The sequence below is a fragment of the Platalea leucorodia genome, assembly GCF_965183815.1.
Source record: "Platalea leucorodia genome assembly, chromosome: 6".
NCBI lineage: Eukaryota > Metazoa > Chordata > Aves > Pelecaniformes > Threskiornithidae > Platalea > Platalea leucorodia.
The window spans coordinates 6,645,761-6,660,384 of record NC_138828.1 but is presented as its reverse complement, the minus strand read 5'-3'; the positions used below and the strand labels follow the sequence as shown (position 1 = coordinate 6,660,384).

Genomic DNA, 14,624 nt, shown 5'->3' with positions numbered 1-14,624 from the left:
TCTGCTTTAGTTTGTGATATACAAAAGTATTTTTCATTTCCTCTCTGCAAAAGACATCCTCAGTTTTCCAACGATTTCCTGCCAGCAGTAGTTGTGGTGGGCAGGTTGTCCTGAAGATTCTTGGGGTGGTTGGGTAATTGGAAAGCAGTCCCCTGGGAGCAGACTGGAAGCTTTGTGGCAGAATGAATCCTGTTTAGTTCTCCAGGTCTCATATGGGGTAAGTGGTAAGCAGATGTGTGGGAATATTTGTAAAAGAGGGTTCTTGGAGGTAAAGAAGGCCAAGAAACCTTATTCAATATGGGGAGTTTTTTCTGTCGTGCTCCAGAAATGTACACGCTGAGTCCTAGCTCTGTGGTGTAGAGAGGTAAATTGCAGTATCTTTAAGTTTCTTGAGGAGCACGTAAGCAGCTTGACACCGTCATCCCATTTTCTTCCCTTGCTATTACAGCTGGTGCAACTGCCAGCGTTGGGGGGAGATACCGAAGCTGCGCAGTACATTTCTCATGCTTTCCAGTGTCACTGATGGAGGAGCGCAGGAGGGAAAATTCCTTGTTGCTGTGGCTAGCAGAATTGTGTGGGCCTACAGTGCAACATCTGTCTTAGTGACAGCCGGCTCTGATCCTGTCTCCTTGGATATCAGATTTACAGGCAGACCCAGGTGTAAGCATTTTAGCTTGTATTTGTTGATATATCTTTGAATTAAACTGGTTTTCTTGTTTGGTGATCGTGCCACAAAGCAGAAGGATGACCGAGGACTTTAGTGGACCGTTATTGGACGGAGCACCCTTTGGGACATATTCCAAACTTCATTTTGATTCATTAATAGTTCAATATGGAAGATATTTAGGTGCACTTACTTTAAACTGAATACTATGTAGAGTCTAGCTGTTTATTCCATTTAACTTACATGATTACCTTGTACTGGCTTTGAGTTTGAGAAATATATTTGCAAAGCAAGAGCTGGTCTTTTTATTTGTTTGTTTAAAATATTGATTAAGTTTGGGATTCACTGCCATGGTGCTCAAAGATTGGCTGTTCATTTAGGAAACTCACCTATCCATGCAACCGGTGAGAAAAGGCGTGGTAAATATCACCAGTCTAGTCTGTGTTAAGTACAGTGTTTTGACTGTTTTTCTTCCTCACATCTGTGTATTTGATGCAGCATTATTTCTTTATGAGGTGAAAAAAGCAATAGAAAATATAGCACCTCTTTAAGGGATTTATTGTATTCTTTTATCAATAGTTTCCTTATGTGTTAAGTCTTTGCTTTGTGTTTGATAATCTCTTTATGGATTGGCAGAGACTGAGAAAGCACAACTGGGATGATCGTGTATCATTGAAGTGACTATAAATTATTCTTATATAATTTAAGGATCAAGCAAATGAAGAAGAATGGCTGAGAAGGTAGATAGTGTAACGTATGGTTTCTATAATAGGATCTTGATTGCTTCTCTTTCCAACTCAAGTCAAGATCTGATGGAAGCCACCCATGGTGGGCTTCTATAACCCATGCTTTGGTAGCTAAATCACAAAGCGATTAGCTTGACTTTACTCAAAGATGCTAATTTGCAATGTTAACCATTTTCGCTCAAAGTGAGGTTCTGCTCTGTGGTTTACCTATTTAGAACTGGATGATTATTGCAGTAGAATCAATGCAGTGCTTCTGCTTGGCAAGTGGCTTTTCAGGAGGTGAATACACCGTTAGCATATATTTTTGTGTAAATTTGGAGCTTATTTTTATGGTTTGATTGCACTCATTCTGCCCATGTTCCTAATTAAAACAACGGTTCCGGTAAGGAGCAGGCATTACTTCCCAAGGTGATAGTCACAGAGTGACAGAATGGCTGAGGTTGGAAGGGACCTCTGGAGGTCATCTGGTCCAGCCCCCCTGCTCAAGCAGGGCCACCTAAAGCCAGCTGCCCGGGACAGCTTTTGAGTATCTACGTCTTTGAGGATGGAGACTACACAACCTCTCTGGGAAACCCATTGCAGTGATTAGTGTTAGATAGTACTGTTTCCAGGTGCATTTAAATATGTAGGTTTGACACTTTTCACTGTGGTTAATCTGTGTGTTTGAAAGTAAAACAACTTTTAAAGTTTGAAATATTGGCACTTGTTCATGATGTGTCCTTCTTGGAAGACCAGTAATAAATTTTGAAGACTTTTATTTGTTTGCAGAACTATAGTAGGTTTTTTTGTTTTAATCTGAGAACAACATGCTGTCACCAGCTATTATTGTAATGGAATACAGTTTTTTTCTTTCTAATGGTATCCTAAATGTTTAGGTAATCTAAGCAGTCATACTGAAGAAATATGATATTGCATCTATTAGAAACAAACACAGCAAGAATGTGAGCAATTTAAATACAAAGCCATGAAGACAATCTAATTTTGATCTTACATAGCTGAAATCCCCAGCTCTTAGGAAATACCTGCTCTGGATACTTCTTGTTGACAGATGAAAAAGAAAATATGTTCATTATATAAATAAATCACATGGAATAATAGTGTGGCTGTATGACCTTTTTGCGTGGTGCTCTATCTTCTGTATCAGTGGAGATTCAAGTGATCTATTATTTAAAACAAAACAAGCCATTTTTTATATGACAGTGGCAGCTGTATTTTTTCAGCAGTATGTCTTTGTGTTTTGAGGGGGAAGAATGACTTGGTTAATATTAATTTTCTTTTTCTATTATTTTCATTTTTTCAATGTAAACTAGAATTTTGTCACAGTCGGAAATTCTGTGGATCTCTAATGACAGCCAAAAGCTCGTGATATGGAGATGACTTATCCTGTGTGCGCAATTCTTTTTTTAAAGTGGCTTCTTCACTTAGTGGACAAAACCTGAACATGTTTGTTTCCTCTACTAAATAATTTATATTCTTTCACCTACTAATTTGTTTACTGAAATAATCTTCTATTCTGATAAAATTTCAGCCAAGCATAGTTTAAGACTGACTGCTATTTGTTGAGGCTACATATTTAAATTTCCTTTAGAGAGGCATATATAAAAGATGTTCAAGTGAACTGTAAAATAGGATATATGGAATGAATAAATACAATTATATTGGTCCTTGATCTGAAGATAGATCTCCATCCAAGGGCAAGATGGATTTTGCCCTTGCTAAAGGAAAAAGAAACAAACCCCAAAACTAAAAAAACCAAAGACTTGAAAGGGCAATGAGGAACATGGTTTTCAATAAATGTTTTATAAGTTTCTGGGATATTTAGGATTGGTGTGGGGCAGTAAGAGTTAACAGTAATTAAAGCATATCTACTGGATTTGGAATTTATATGAAGAAGAAAAGTTATATTTGGTGATAAAGAAGCAAAAAGAGGATTTAGTGATGAAGTAGTTAGATGGGAATGGAGACAGAACTGATAATTCAGGTTGGAAGTTGGTTGAGCAACTGGTAAGATTACAAAAGAGGGAAGAGGCAAAGACAGTGGAAAAGTTGAATTCGGATATGGACATATCTGTTTGTAATGGTTGCCAGTTAAGGTTGAGATGCTTCTGGAAATGTGAAAGTAGGTAGAAATAGATGGATTTAGGAATTGGCCGTAGAGGGTGAAGAATATCTGCTAGAACATAATGAGCAAAGGACAAGTGAGTCAAGAAGAATATCAAGTATGAAGAAAAGTGAAGGGTGAAGAAGTATTAGGGCAAAGATCACTGAATGGACATGGGTGATTGCAGGAATACGGAAACTCACAAACAAGAGCCTGAACTCAGTGGTGTTGGAACCAAATGGTGGCTGGAATAGCACAAGATTAGAGAATGTCCTATCCCTTTTGTCCGGAAGAAAGTTACTGTTGGCCTTGTCTGTAGTGCCAGCAGAAGAGAAAAGCTGCAAAGTGAGCTGAGTGAGTTAGAGGATGTATAGGTTGTGGAAGAAAATGGTCCACTCTTGGACAGTGTGTTGGAGAAGGAAGGTAGGACAGTAATAGTGAGTTGTGAGGAAAGGAAAAGGAATTGGAGACAGGAGAGCTTACAACCTTAATTTGGAGAAAGTGATGAGAGACAGACTGAATGACAAAAGACAGGAAGGTATGAGAAGAATTAGGTAGACTGTAGGAGTAAAATGCTGGGATCAGAACACGTGAAGGAGGAGAACTCAGAAAGCAAAACTGGAGAAGGGATGATAGGGTTGGAATGGGAAAGGACCTCTCAGGTTGTATTGGTTTCTGGCAAGATCATAAAGAAAAAGAGGACTGAAAGGAACAAAGAGAGAGGAAAGAACACGAGCACCAGTCACCATACTGTCAGATTAGGGAGACCCAGGAGTCAGGCATAATACTCGCTTACTAAAGGAAAGGCTAAGAAAAGAGAGGAATGAAGCTCAATAAAGGAAGCTGACACCAGTTGCTGGATTTGAGTTGCCCCCCTATTCTGCTGTGAATAAATACACTTATAGAAAAAGGTGAATGTGCAGCACAGCTGTGAATACCCATTGAATGCAAGATTCACTTGCTGAGCACAAGTGTGCCTTAGTGTTTTACACGTTTGTGTGTGTTTGGTAAACAATTTTAATTTTGCTTGATTTTTTTTTTTTTTTAAATGTTTCAGGTTCGTGGGAATAAAGGTGAGGTCCTTTATATCCTGGATGCAAGCAATCCACGCCATTCTAATTGGCTGCGTTTTGTCCATGAGGCTCCATCGCAGGAACAGAAGAACCTGGCAGCCATCCAGGTAGATTTGGTGGATTCCTACCATTTGCTTCCAGTTATTGATTTACTAATTCGATCTCCTCTTTGGGCTTTATCTGTTGCAGTAAAATTGCAAGATCTGAGAAAAGTAGGAAACTGCTTTCCTTCTCCTACCTTTCTTTTTAGAAGTGAACTCTTGTGCTTAAATATAATACCAGAAATAAGATTGATAGGATGAAAGACCAAAGAGGTCCTCAGTTGGAATCTGATATTCTTTGAAAGGTTTGTATTAATCCACTGTGATGGAATTGCACTGAATCACATACATGAACTATTTCTCCTGGCTTAAAGTGAACAGTTTACATAAAAAAAAAAAAAAAAAAAAAATCCCAGAGTAGTTAACTCACTACTGCAACAGCAGTTTAATTTTCTCACCACAGCCTTATTCAGTCAAGTTAAGCTTTTGCCTGAATGTAGTTGTTTTCTTGTCATTGTGGAAATTAAAAAGATAACTAGGTAACTATATACCTGGCTGAATCAGGACTGATGATTTAGAGGCCTAGTTGTGTTTCATACCGAACTCAGTTATGGGCTTAGGTGTGTGGAAAGCAGAATGATGCATTTGCTTTATAGTTTAAAATTTATATATGAAAGTGTGACAGGTTTGAAAGCAAGCATGGTGCTTAAAATATTCTAGTAGGAAACAGAGAATTGAGGGATCTAATTATCTGATAGGATGATCAGGCAGTGCTTGAGGATAAGTTATTAAAAAAAGATAATTTTCTTTTTCTAGTCTTGGCCGTGCATCTGAATTTATCCAGCTTATTTTTACATTTTTATGTTTGTCATTTGCAGCATTCTGTGGTAATGAGTTTCATTGTTTTAATTACACATTATGTTGAAACATGATTCTGTTTTTCTTCTAGAAACTCCTTAATTTCACTTGATTCCCTAGTCCTTGTATCACAGCGAATAGTTACTTTATGTTCTTGTTTCTATGCCATCCTCGATTTTATAGAACCCTATTATATCCTTTCCCTCTTATTTGACGGCTCTTTTCTCAAGCTGAAGAGTCTTAGTGTGCTTAATCTCTCATTTTTGGAAGTGTTCTGTGACTTTGCAGGATGCAACAGAGACAGTGATATTTTTTGAGTTGCATGAGATGACTTTTTTCCAAGATTTGCCTGCAGATCCTTGACAAAAGAATTTAAAAACATAGTTTATTTCGAGGCCAAATGAGAAAATTTTTATTTTTCCTTGCCAAGAAAACAAAGTTAATTTCTGATGAAATAAAAAAGGAAAAAAATATTTTAAAGCTACTAAGTAGAAAAAGAATACTAGTAAAGCCCTAGCATGTCGTTCTGTGAAAGATGCTGTTCTCCACCCTGCACCTTCCCTCTATTTGTACTCCTGACACTCAGCACTAGTAATTTCAATTTCTGTGTTGATGACCTGTCCGGCTCCTTAAATCTCCTGCTCACCAGAGGAACTGTTTGCTTATTTGGATCTTAAGAGAGCACTGCCCAGTGGGATCGCTGCTGCCAGTTCCCCTGCAGACCTGGTATGAGGCTCCTTCCTCCTGTCCCAGTTGTCAGCTTTTCTGTGATTTCCATTCCACTGTTCTATCTCCTACCACGCCTCTTCTGCCTGGATTGTCTTCCATTATCACAGTAGTTGAATGCTGCTATTAGCAGTGTACTGCGCTGGGAAACCTAACTGGTTATCTGCCAGCCTTCACTTGATTTGCGCCTCCTGATTTCCAAAGCTCTAGTTTTACTGAATGTCAGTCTGTGACATGCCATCACATATTGCTGGCTGAACATGACTGCAGTCTTGCTGCTGATATTGTTTCCTTGGACCTTGTTGCTGTTCCTGTTTTGGGTCACTGTGGACAGCTTCATCATCTGCTTTTCCTCTGTGTCTGTACTCTAGGTTGTTGTCTTTGGTTCAGACCTCTTTAGATCTTAACATCCAGGCTACAATTGCATTTTGAGGGACGGATAAGAAAAAGCGTTCACTATTCATCCATTCAGCAAAATCTCTTGTCAGCACTGACTGAATAACTGCTTTATTATACTTTTCCTGATGTCTATGACAAGTCAGTGGTTAATTTAGTACGACCACTGCCTATGCAATTATTTCTGTATGTTTTGCTTCTGTCTTTGTCTTGCAGTTATATCAAGATCTATCAAAAGATGTGTTGTCCTGCTTATAGTACCAAATATGAAAGGTCCTCATACATGAGGAATCCTAGGCATTAGTCAGTGATTAGCATGTCATCAGTGCATAGGCAGTGTGATAGCAAATTACACTCAATGTTAGCAAACACAAAGTAAGGCTCACAAGAGGGAGCAGTGTGAACAATTGATGTTCATTATTATATTTTAAATAAAACACTTAGTAAAATGACCTGAACTTCTGAATAGAAGTTTTAATGGAATATCCAGTGCATACCAGTGGGGTTTTTGGTGATGAAAATGATTATTTAAATAAATAAATGGAAAGAAACTGTTATGCTGTATTGCATAATGTTATATCTTGCTTAGAGTGTGCTTAGTGCTTTTTGCATGCCTTTTTAAAGGATCATACTGGAGTTAAAGGATGGTTTAAAAAGAAGAAAGAGTGGCAAGAATATTAGTCCTATAAAAGCTTCCACAGGAAAAAAAAAGTTTGGAAAAATTACGGGGAAAAATAGAATAAATTTGATCAGCATGTACAAAATGATGAAAGTCTAGAGAAGGCAAACTTACAAAAACAAACAAAAATTTACTAAATTATCTCATAGGTTTTTTTAGTGCCGCCAATAATCAGCTGCCAAGGTAACCTGTGTATTCTGTGTGAGTGACCTTGAAGCTGTGTAGATAGGTATACATGTATTTAATTGCATATAACGTGAATAGGTACGACGTGTGTTGAAAAAAGCTGAGTAGGCACCTATTTCTTTGCAGGGTTTGATTTCACTTTAGTAGCTGGAGATGCAAATCCCAAAGCTCTGCTATTCCTTAAGGGGAAAAAAAACCCAATGCAGCCCACAAATTCTTCAGTATTTTAATTCCACAATCTTTGCCTTAATGATAAGCAGATTTAAGGCCACTTGGTGCGGTAGCACTTTGTTTTACGAAATCAGTGGGGAAAATATTGGTGGAATGTTTCCACTAATGCTACCCTCTAATTTGAATTGAGAGTTGTCTGTTTGCCACCAAGATGATAAAACGGTGCTTTACAAAGAGGAAGAAGTTATGTATTACATCAGTAAAGTTGTTTTAGCTTCATTATCGTTACTCAAGTTAACGTGGCTGTGGGAAAAAAAAGAGTTGCATTGCTGAACAAGTACCTAAAATAATTAAAAAAAAAAAAAGAAGAATTTGTAATACAGATTATGATATCAAACAAAAAAATTCTTAATCTTAAACCAACTGAATGATTACATATTATATAATAAAGTAGAATATGTCTGCACAGTTATGGAGAGGGCTAATTCGCTAACTAAGAGGAGAAAATAGAGTATTTAGAGATGGTTAGAGACTTTCTGTTCTAACCAGCACATTATAATTACCCTTGTGAAATGTAAATTTTCTCCAGACATTTGTATTTTATGAAGATTTTTGTGGGGTTGGCTGAATTTTTAAACAAGTATTTGATTTTTCTTTCTCGGTTCTACTGCTTATTCTTTAAAGTAAATCTTCAGCAGTGAATCTCACAAGCTAAAATTGATTAATGGAGAATATTTGACCAAGATTAACAATACTAGCCTATAAATTGTGAAAATAAAGTAAACCATAGTGGTAGAACAGGAGCTTCTCTTGCTTGTCCTAAATCTGTTCTACAAATGCTTAAGAACTTAACACTGGTTGTGTGCTTCACAGCTCCCCCTCTGCAATTTTCTAGGAGACTTTGTATGAACTAACAAAAATGTGAATGGAAAATAATGATTTCTTTGTTTATACCCGCTAATGCTAATTTCCACTAATTATCTTTCCCACTAGTTTTCTCTCCAGTCTCCAAATACTCCAACAGGAGCTTTTTGGTCTACTCTGAGAACTTTTCCAATCCTGATGGCATCAGTGATAAATGTTATAATCTCATATCCAAAATAAAGTGATTGATAATCAGTTTACTGTTTGCTGCCTAGTGCTCAGTATTCAGTTGAAAAGAAGATGAAGTGAATGCGTATGTCCCTATATGCAGATAAAATAAACCACATCCTGAGTCGACTGCAAAATATGATTAGTTAGTCATAGCTTAGCTGTACACAATGATCATGTTTAGACTCTGCAAAATGCTTCCTGTGGTGAAAAAGCAACTTAGAGGGCATGGGATTTTTTTTTTTTTTTAAGTAAGTTTGGTGGCTTTTTTGGGGGCTGTGTGGAATTTTTTTTGGCTTTTTTTGGGATGGGGTGTGGGTTTGTGTTGGTGTTTCGTGGTTTTTTTTGTTGTTGTTTGGTGTTTGGGTTTGTTTTTTTTTTTTTTTTTTTTTTTTTCCCCCCCTCCCTTTCCCTGTAATGCTACTTATTTTGTAAAACCCTGGTTCTGGTGGGAGCTCTTGGTGTTGTGGGGAGCGTGCTGGGTACTGAGTTCTGCCTCCGCTGCCAGGCAGCTGTGGTGTTTGGGTCGTCTTTGACTGGGAAGGCACAGGAAGGATTTTTAACAGCTGTGCAGTGAGTAATACCGCTGTGTGCCTGCTAGAGAAGGATGGGAAGGGTTAGAGGGTACCTGTGTATGTACCAATTGCTTTTCTGAGCATTTTGCACAGCTGAATTGCTGGAGGCTTCTCTAAGTTATTTCAAGTAGTGATTGAATGCGTTAATCCTCTACTGTATTTAAAGTAGCTTTAGAGTTACAACTTTTGCATTAATGGAAACTGTGTGAATTGTAATGTCTCTTGCCCTGGGCTATGCCTAGCTATTTACTTATAAATATGACTTCTGATCTGTAGCAAAAATGCATCGTAATTATCATAATCAAAAGGAAATGGCTCCTATTAAAAATACCACAGTTCTGTTTTTTCAGTTTTTAGACTGGTAGAGTATTATATTTTCAATATTCCTTTATCCAGAATGGATAAATTTATCTGTTAGTCAGTTGTAATTTTATTAAATACTCTCTGCTGGAGATTACTATGCAAAACAGATCCTGTTGTTAACATCAGAACTGTTTTATAAACAGAATTGCAGCCAGCTAGAGCTTTAAATTCAAATATTTTTTCATTAGCAAGCAGGCACTGAGAGGGTCTGCTGTAGCTTAGAAAACAGTGAGTTAGAATAATGAATGGCAGAAACTACTGTGAAGGAGAATATTTACTGTGAGGTGGCAGAGTGGTTTAAAGTCATATTTCACAATGTGTGTTTGTTAGTGTGTCATAATTCAATGATGTCCTGGTTGATCTTGAGGTAAAAAAACCCTGTGCAGTAACAGTAAATGTCTTCAGAGGAAGATTAGTATGTGAGAGAGACTGCTATAAGAAGTGTAGTAAAACTGGACTATCTAAAAAGCAAGAGTGAGAGGAGAAGACACAAGGAAAGCAAGCACAAACTGTGTTAGGCTGCTTAATAAATTTACATATTACAGGATAATTTTCAGGAGTACCTGAAACTTACTGGTGGCTTGAATGCTACAAAGGAAAGATGCATTTATTACACAGTGTAAGAAGTAACATGAACATAGTTGTTAACTTCCTGCATGCTCAGAGGGGAGAACTAGAAATATGCTCGATTCTTGAATTTCTTGTAGGAAAAAGGAGAAACTTTTAATTTTAGGGTCATATGCATTTATCTGTTGTTGAATACATACTAGTGCTGTTCAGGTATTCTGTTATTGAAGAGAAGAAATGAGAAGTTTCTGAAGAGTGAAATAAGTGTTTTTCTCCATGAGATGCGTTGAACTATACCTATTACATTTTTTATTTTTGCAATAGGAATCTCAGCAGTACCAAGAAACTGTGAGTGTGAAAATCATTTAGACCCTTCTCAGCACTGAGGTTACAGATTTTTTTTTTTTTTTTTTTTATTTAAATGTAACTCATTTCTGATTTTTAGGCTCTCTTAATACTAAGCTGGTGCATAGAGTGATGATACTAGGGTTCAAAAAGATCTACCATTCTTATCTCTCCATGGATTTCTAAGGGCCTCTTTTCCCAAGTTTTTCTATCACTGAGTGCTTTTTCTTGCTCAGATACCGTGTTACGAGGTAAAAATTTGGAATATGGTATTTGTTACGAGCACTACAATTTTTTCTTAAATTTCTGGGAAGGAAAAAAGAAGCGGTTTAGCATTATATGTTAAATATAACTTTTAAAGTCAATGTAGTTATTGTCATCTACTTCTGTTATTTTAGATGGGGAGCAGGGTGGTAGAGAGGCACGTGAAGGGAGGAAAGAAATCGCTGCAGGAATCAAATCCTTGCTACCTCAGAGCATTGAACTGCAGGTGTGTTTGGGAACGTAGGCAATTGTAAGGAAGACAGCAATAAGGAAGATGAACATGTTTGAATATGTGCAGGAAGATGTGTGCTTGTGTTATCTGCCAAGTCAAAAGGGTCGTTACTTTTTTCCCAAAGAAGCCAAGGCCTTTAAGAGACTGAGTTATTGGTCATCCAAAGCATGCTGGTGATTAGATCCTCCTCATGCTTGCTAATTACTCTGGCCCTGCTACTTCCATTTGTAGCTTCAAATATTCTTGTTTGCTGTGGGGAGTGATCTCATTACATTTGATATCAATGGAAGTATTTTCATCGTATTTGGAAGGCTTTAAATCTAAGTTGCTCAGTGAAAAACACACTGAACAGCTCTTGGGGGTGTTGAGCAGCATCAGGTGTGTGGACATTGCAAGTTAACAGAGAGTACTTGACATCTCTGACAGCATATGGTGCCATACAGGATGGTTCACTGCTGTTGAAAGCTTGTTCAGTTGCTGAGCTCAGTGGTTACCTGTGGCAGTGAAAGTCGCATACGTGCGCTGCTGTATAGGTTTTACATGGTTTTAAGTTTTACTAAGCCAGCATTTCTTAAAACAGTGAAATGCCACTTTAGTTCAAGATAGATTTGGAGTGGAACACTAAATCTGAGCATCTGTAAACTTTGGGGAAAATTGGGATTTAGATCCAAAGTGGAAGCTAATGCCTATGGCTTTGGCTTCCTCCTCATTTTGAGTTGAAAAAGGGAAAGAAATGAAAAATTAAGCTTTCTCAATAAGCATTAAAAATGCAGGGTCACTCCTGTGATGCTTTGGAAATGATGGAATGAGAATTGGTATTACTGGTAGGGTGGTTAACATTCTCTGCAACAGATTCATACTGAAAGCAGTATTCTCTAGATAGATTTGTACAAGGATGTTGTGGAATAGTTGAGGAGAGCATATATTAAAAGAGAAATGTTCTGGATGATGGGGCAGGGTGCACCCTCAGCAAGTTAGCTGATGACACAAAACTGGGAGGACTGGCTGATACACCAGGGGGCTGTGCTGCCTTCCAGAGGGTCCTCAACAAGACATGGGGAGAAATGGTCCAACAGGAACCTCCTGCAGCTCATCAAAGCGAAGTGCAACCTGGGGAGGAGTAACCCCATGCACATTTACCTGCTGGAGCCCAAGCAGCTGGAAAGCAGCTTTGCAGAAAGGTGTCTGGGGTTTTTAGTGCCTAGTGCCAGGACCAGAGGCACAAACTTAAACTCAGGACGTTCCCTCTGAACATCAAGAAATACTTTTCTTTTTTTTTTTTTTTTTTTTTTTTTTTTCCTGTGAGGGTGACTGAACACTGGCACACATTCCCCATAGAGGTTGTGGAGTCTCCTTCCTTAGAGATATTCAAAAGCCGTCTGGAAGTCCTGGCCAGTCTGCTCTAGGTGACCCTGCTTGAGCAGGGAGGTTGGATGAGATGACCTCCAGAGGTGCCTTCATTCTGTGATTCTGAAAGAAGGTATAAGTCAAGTTGGGAAACCTGTAGATTTCCTCTATGCAACCTCTCTAAAAAGAAAGATGTGAACACATTGCTCAAATCTAAGCAAACGGATTTTATTTTTGTAATTGATGGTTTGTATTTTCCACAGAGCCTCTAAAGGAGACTTCCAAGAGTAGGTTGCAGTGTCTCAGTTCAGGAACCTATAGGTTCCTTAATATCTGCCAGTACTGGAAGGGGTGCCATACTGGGTGTGTACAGAGCACGTGCCATTGAAATGCTGCTGATATCAAGCTTCCCAAGGCGGGGGGGCAAAAAAGTGTTTTACTTCTCACAACAAAAGCTTTCAGCAAGAAGAATAATCAAAAGTTTCAGTGCTTCTCTATAGAACCACCAGAACTGCATTGTTGCCAGAATTAGTTTTTTGAACTCTCACTTTAGTTATTTGTTCTCCCCACAGAGAAACAAGAATATTTTATTTTTAAGCTGGCAGACTGGAAAATGTGTACTGAATTGAAATGTACAGTGAAGGGTGGGAGAAATCCCCTTGGGGGGGCCGGAAATCTTCCAGTTCTCATTTGTATTGCTATTGTACACATCATTCAAATTCCTGAGGAGTTTAACTGCAAGATTTGGGTATATAGTATCATCACTGCAGTAAAACACGTTCTTCTGCAGATGGGAAGCTAAAAGCAATGGCTTCTAATTTAATGCAAGATAATAACTGTAACCAAAGAATTAAAAAAAGAAAAGAGTCTATCATAATACAGAACATTCAGCTGGAAAAATATTCTAACCTTCCCCGGGAGCGAGCACTAAAAACTGCAGTATGGTGTAAAAATGCAGGAGAAATGTAGGAATTGCCGTACTGGTTTAACCTCGTGCTCTGTTTAATCTCATGTTCATGTCTCAAAGGTTGTCTGCCTTAACACAAAGGTTGTCTACCTTAAGATGCAATACAGCACAATAGGAATAGATCAGTAGATAGAGCTGAGGCTTCTGCGTCTCCTTTGTGTGTGGTTCAGGTGCCGTACCTCGGATTAGATATAGTCTTGGTCCCTGGGCTGACTGTCTCCATTATAGATGTGGCGGTTTGTTGTTGTTGGTTTTCTGTTTTTGTGGTTGTGTGTGTTTGTTTGTTTGTTTGTTTTTTAAGAGAAGTCTCTCTGGGATCCATCTGCTTCCTGGCTGATGAGAGTCACAAACATGCTGAATGGGACAGGGATATGTGCCTTAGACAGTCAGGCATTTTCCAATGTATGAACTAGTGTGAAAACAAGAAGAGCTTCCCCCTGTCTCTGTGTCATCCATGTCCCCTTCCTTGCTTGAGAGGGGCAAGGGTCTGTTGGTCCCCAGCAGCACCTCTGGAAGGCTGCCTTGCTTCAGCCACTCCCCCAGGGTTACCTGATCTGCTCTCTCTCTTGGGAAGGCATCATTATTCCGATCGTGTCTTTCCTGGCACTGCATGCCCTTTTTGACCTTTCCTGTGCCTGAGCTTGCGGCTTGTCTTCTCCTGCCACAGCCCCCAAGAAATCACCTCCACACATTTCCTGGATTGGGGTTTCTGCCCTCGCAGGCCTTGCCGAGATTGGTTTTACTCTGGCAAACTTGACACCTTGGAGCTGCAGGCAAAGGTCAGGAAAGGGAGTGTGCTTGTTTGGAGAGGTGGCAAAGGAGAACTGGCAGAACAGGTAGGCTGAAGAGCTGGCTTGCTGCCAGGGAACTGGGTGTCGAGGGAAGCCAGGTAGTGCTTTAAGATGAGTGGTTGTGGGCACAGGGAAAAACTTGGTAAGGATTAGGAAGGCTGGGTTGGAGCCAGCTGGTCAGGCTCCGGAGGATGGAAAAGGCCTACACTCCCTCAGGTAACACAAGACTATGCTTCCTCCTCTTCTTCCTGTGTTTTCATCTTCAGGGGTGATGACGTGTATCTGTCTTACACTTCTGGATGAATGTGTAATGGGCCGTCAATGCTTCTTGGCCCATGTTCCCTGTCAGCCTCCCCTCTTAAAAAGGACACGTAAAGGTGCGTAACTGGATGGAAAAGCCAGGAATCTGAATGGGAGAGGTGCCTGTAGCGGAGCAAAAA

General features: G+C 39.0%; 1 protein-coding gene across 1 annotated transcript in view; it reads left to right on the top strand.

The window, feature by feature from the left end:
• PRDM5 (PR/SET domain 5) overlaps window positions 1-14,624 on the top strand; it is a gene marked incomplete at both ends in the record, with an annotated part of 87,531 nt that overhangs the window by 11,948 nt on the left and 60,959 nt on the right. The window contains one exon of the mRNA XM_082315783.1: window positions 4,569-4,691. Within this exon, the coding sequence (XP_082171909.1) occupies window positions 4,569-4,691 (123 nt within the window). The remainder of the gene's footprint in view (window positions 1-4,568; window positions 4,692-14,624) is intronic.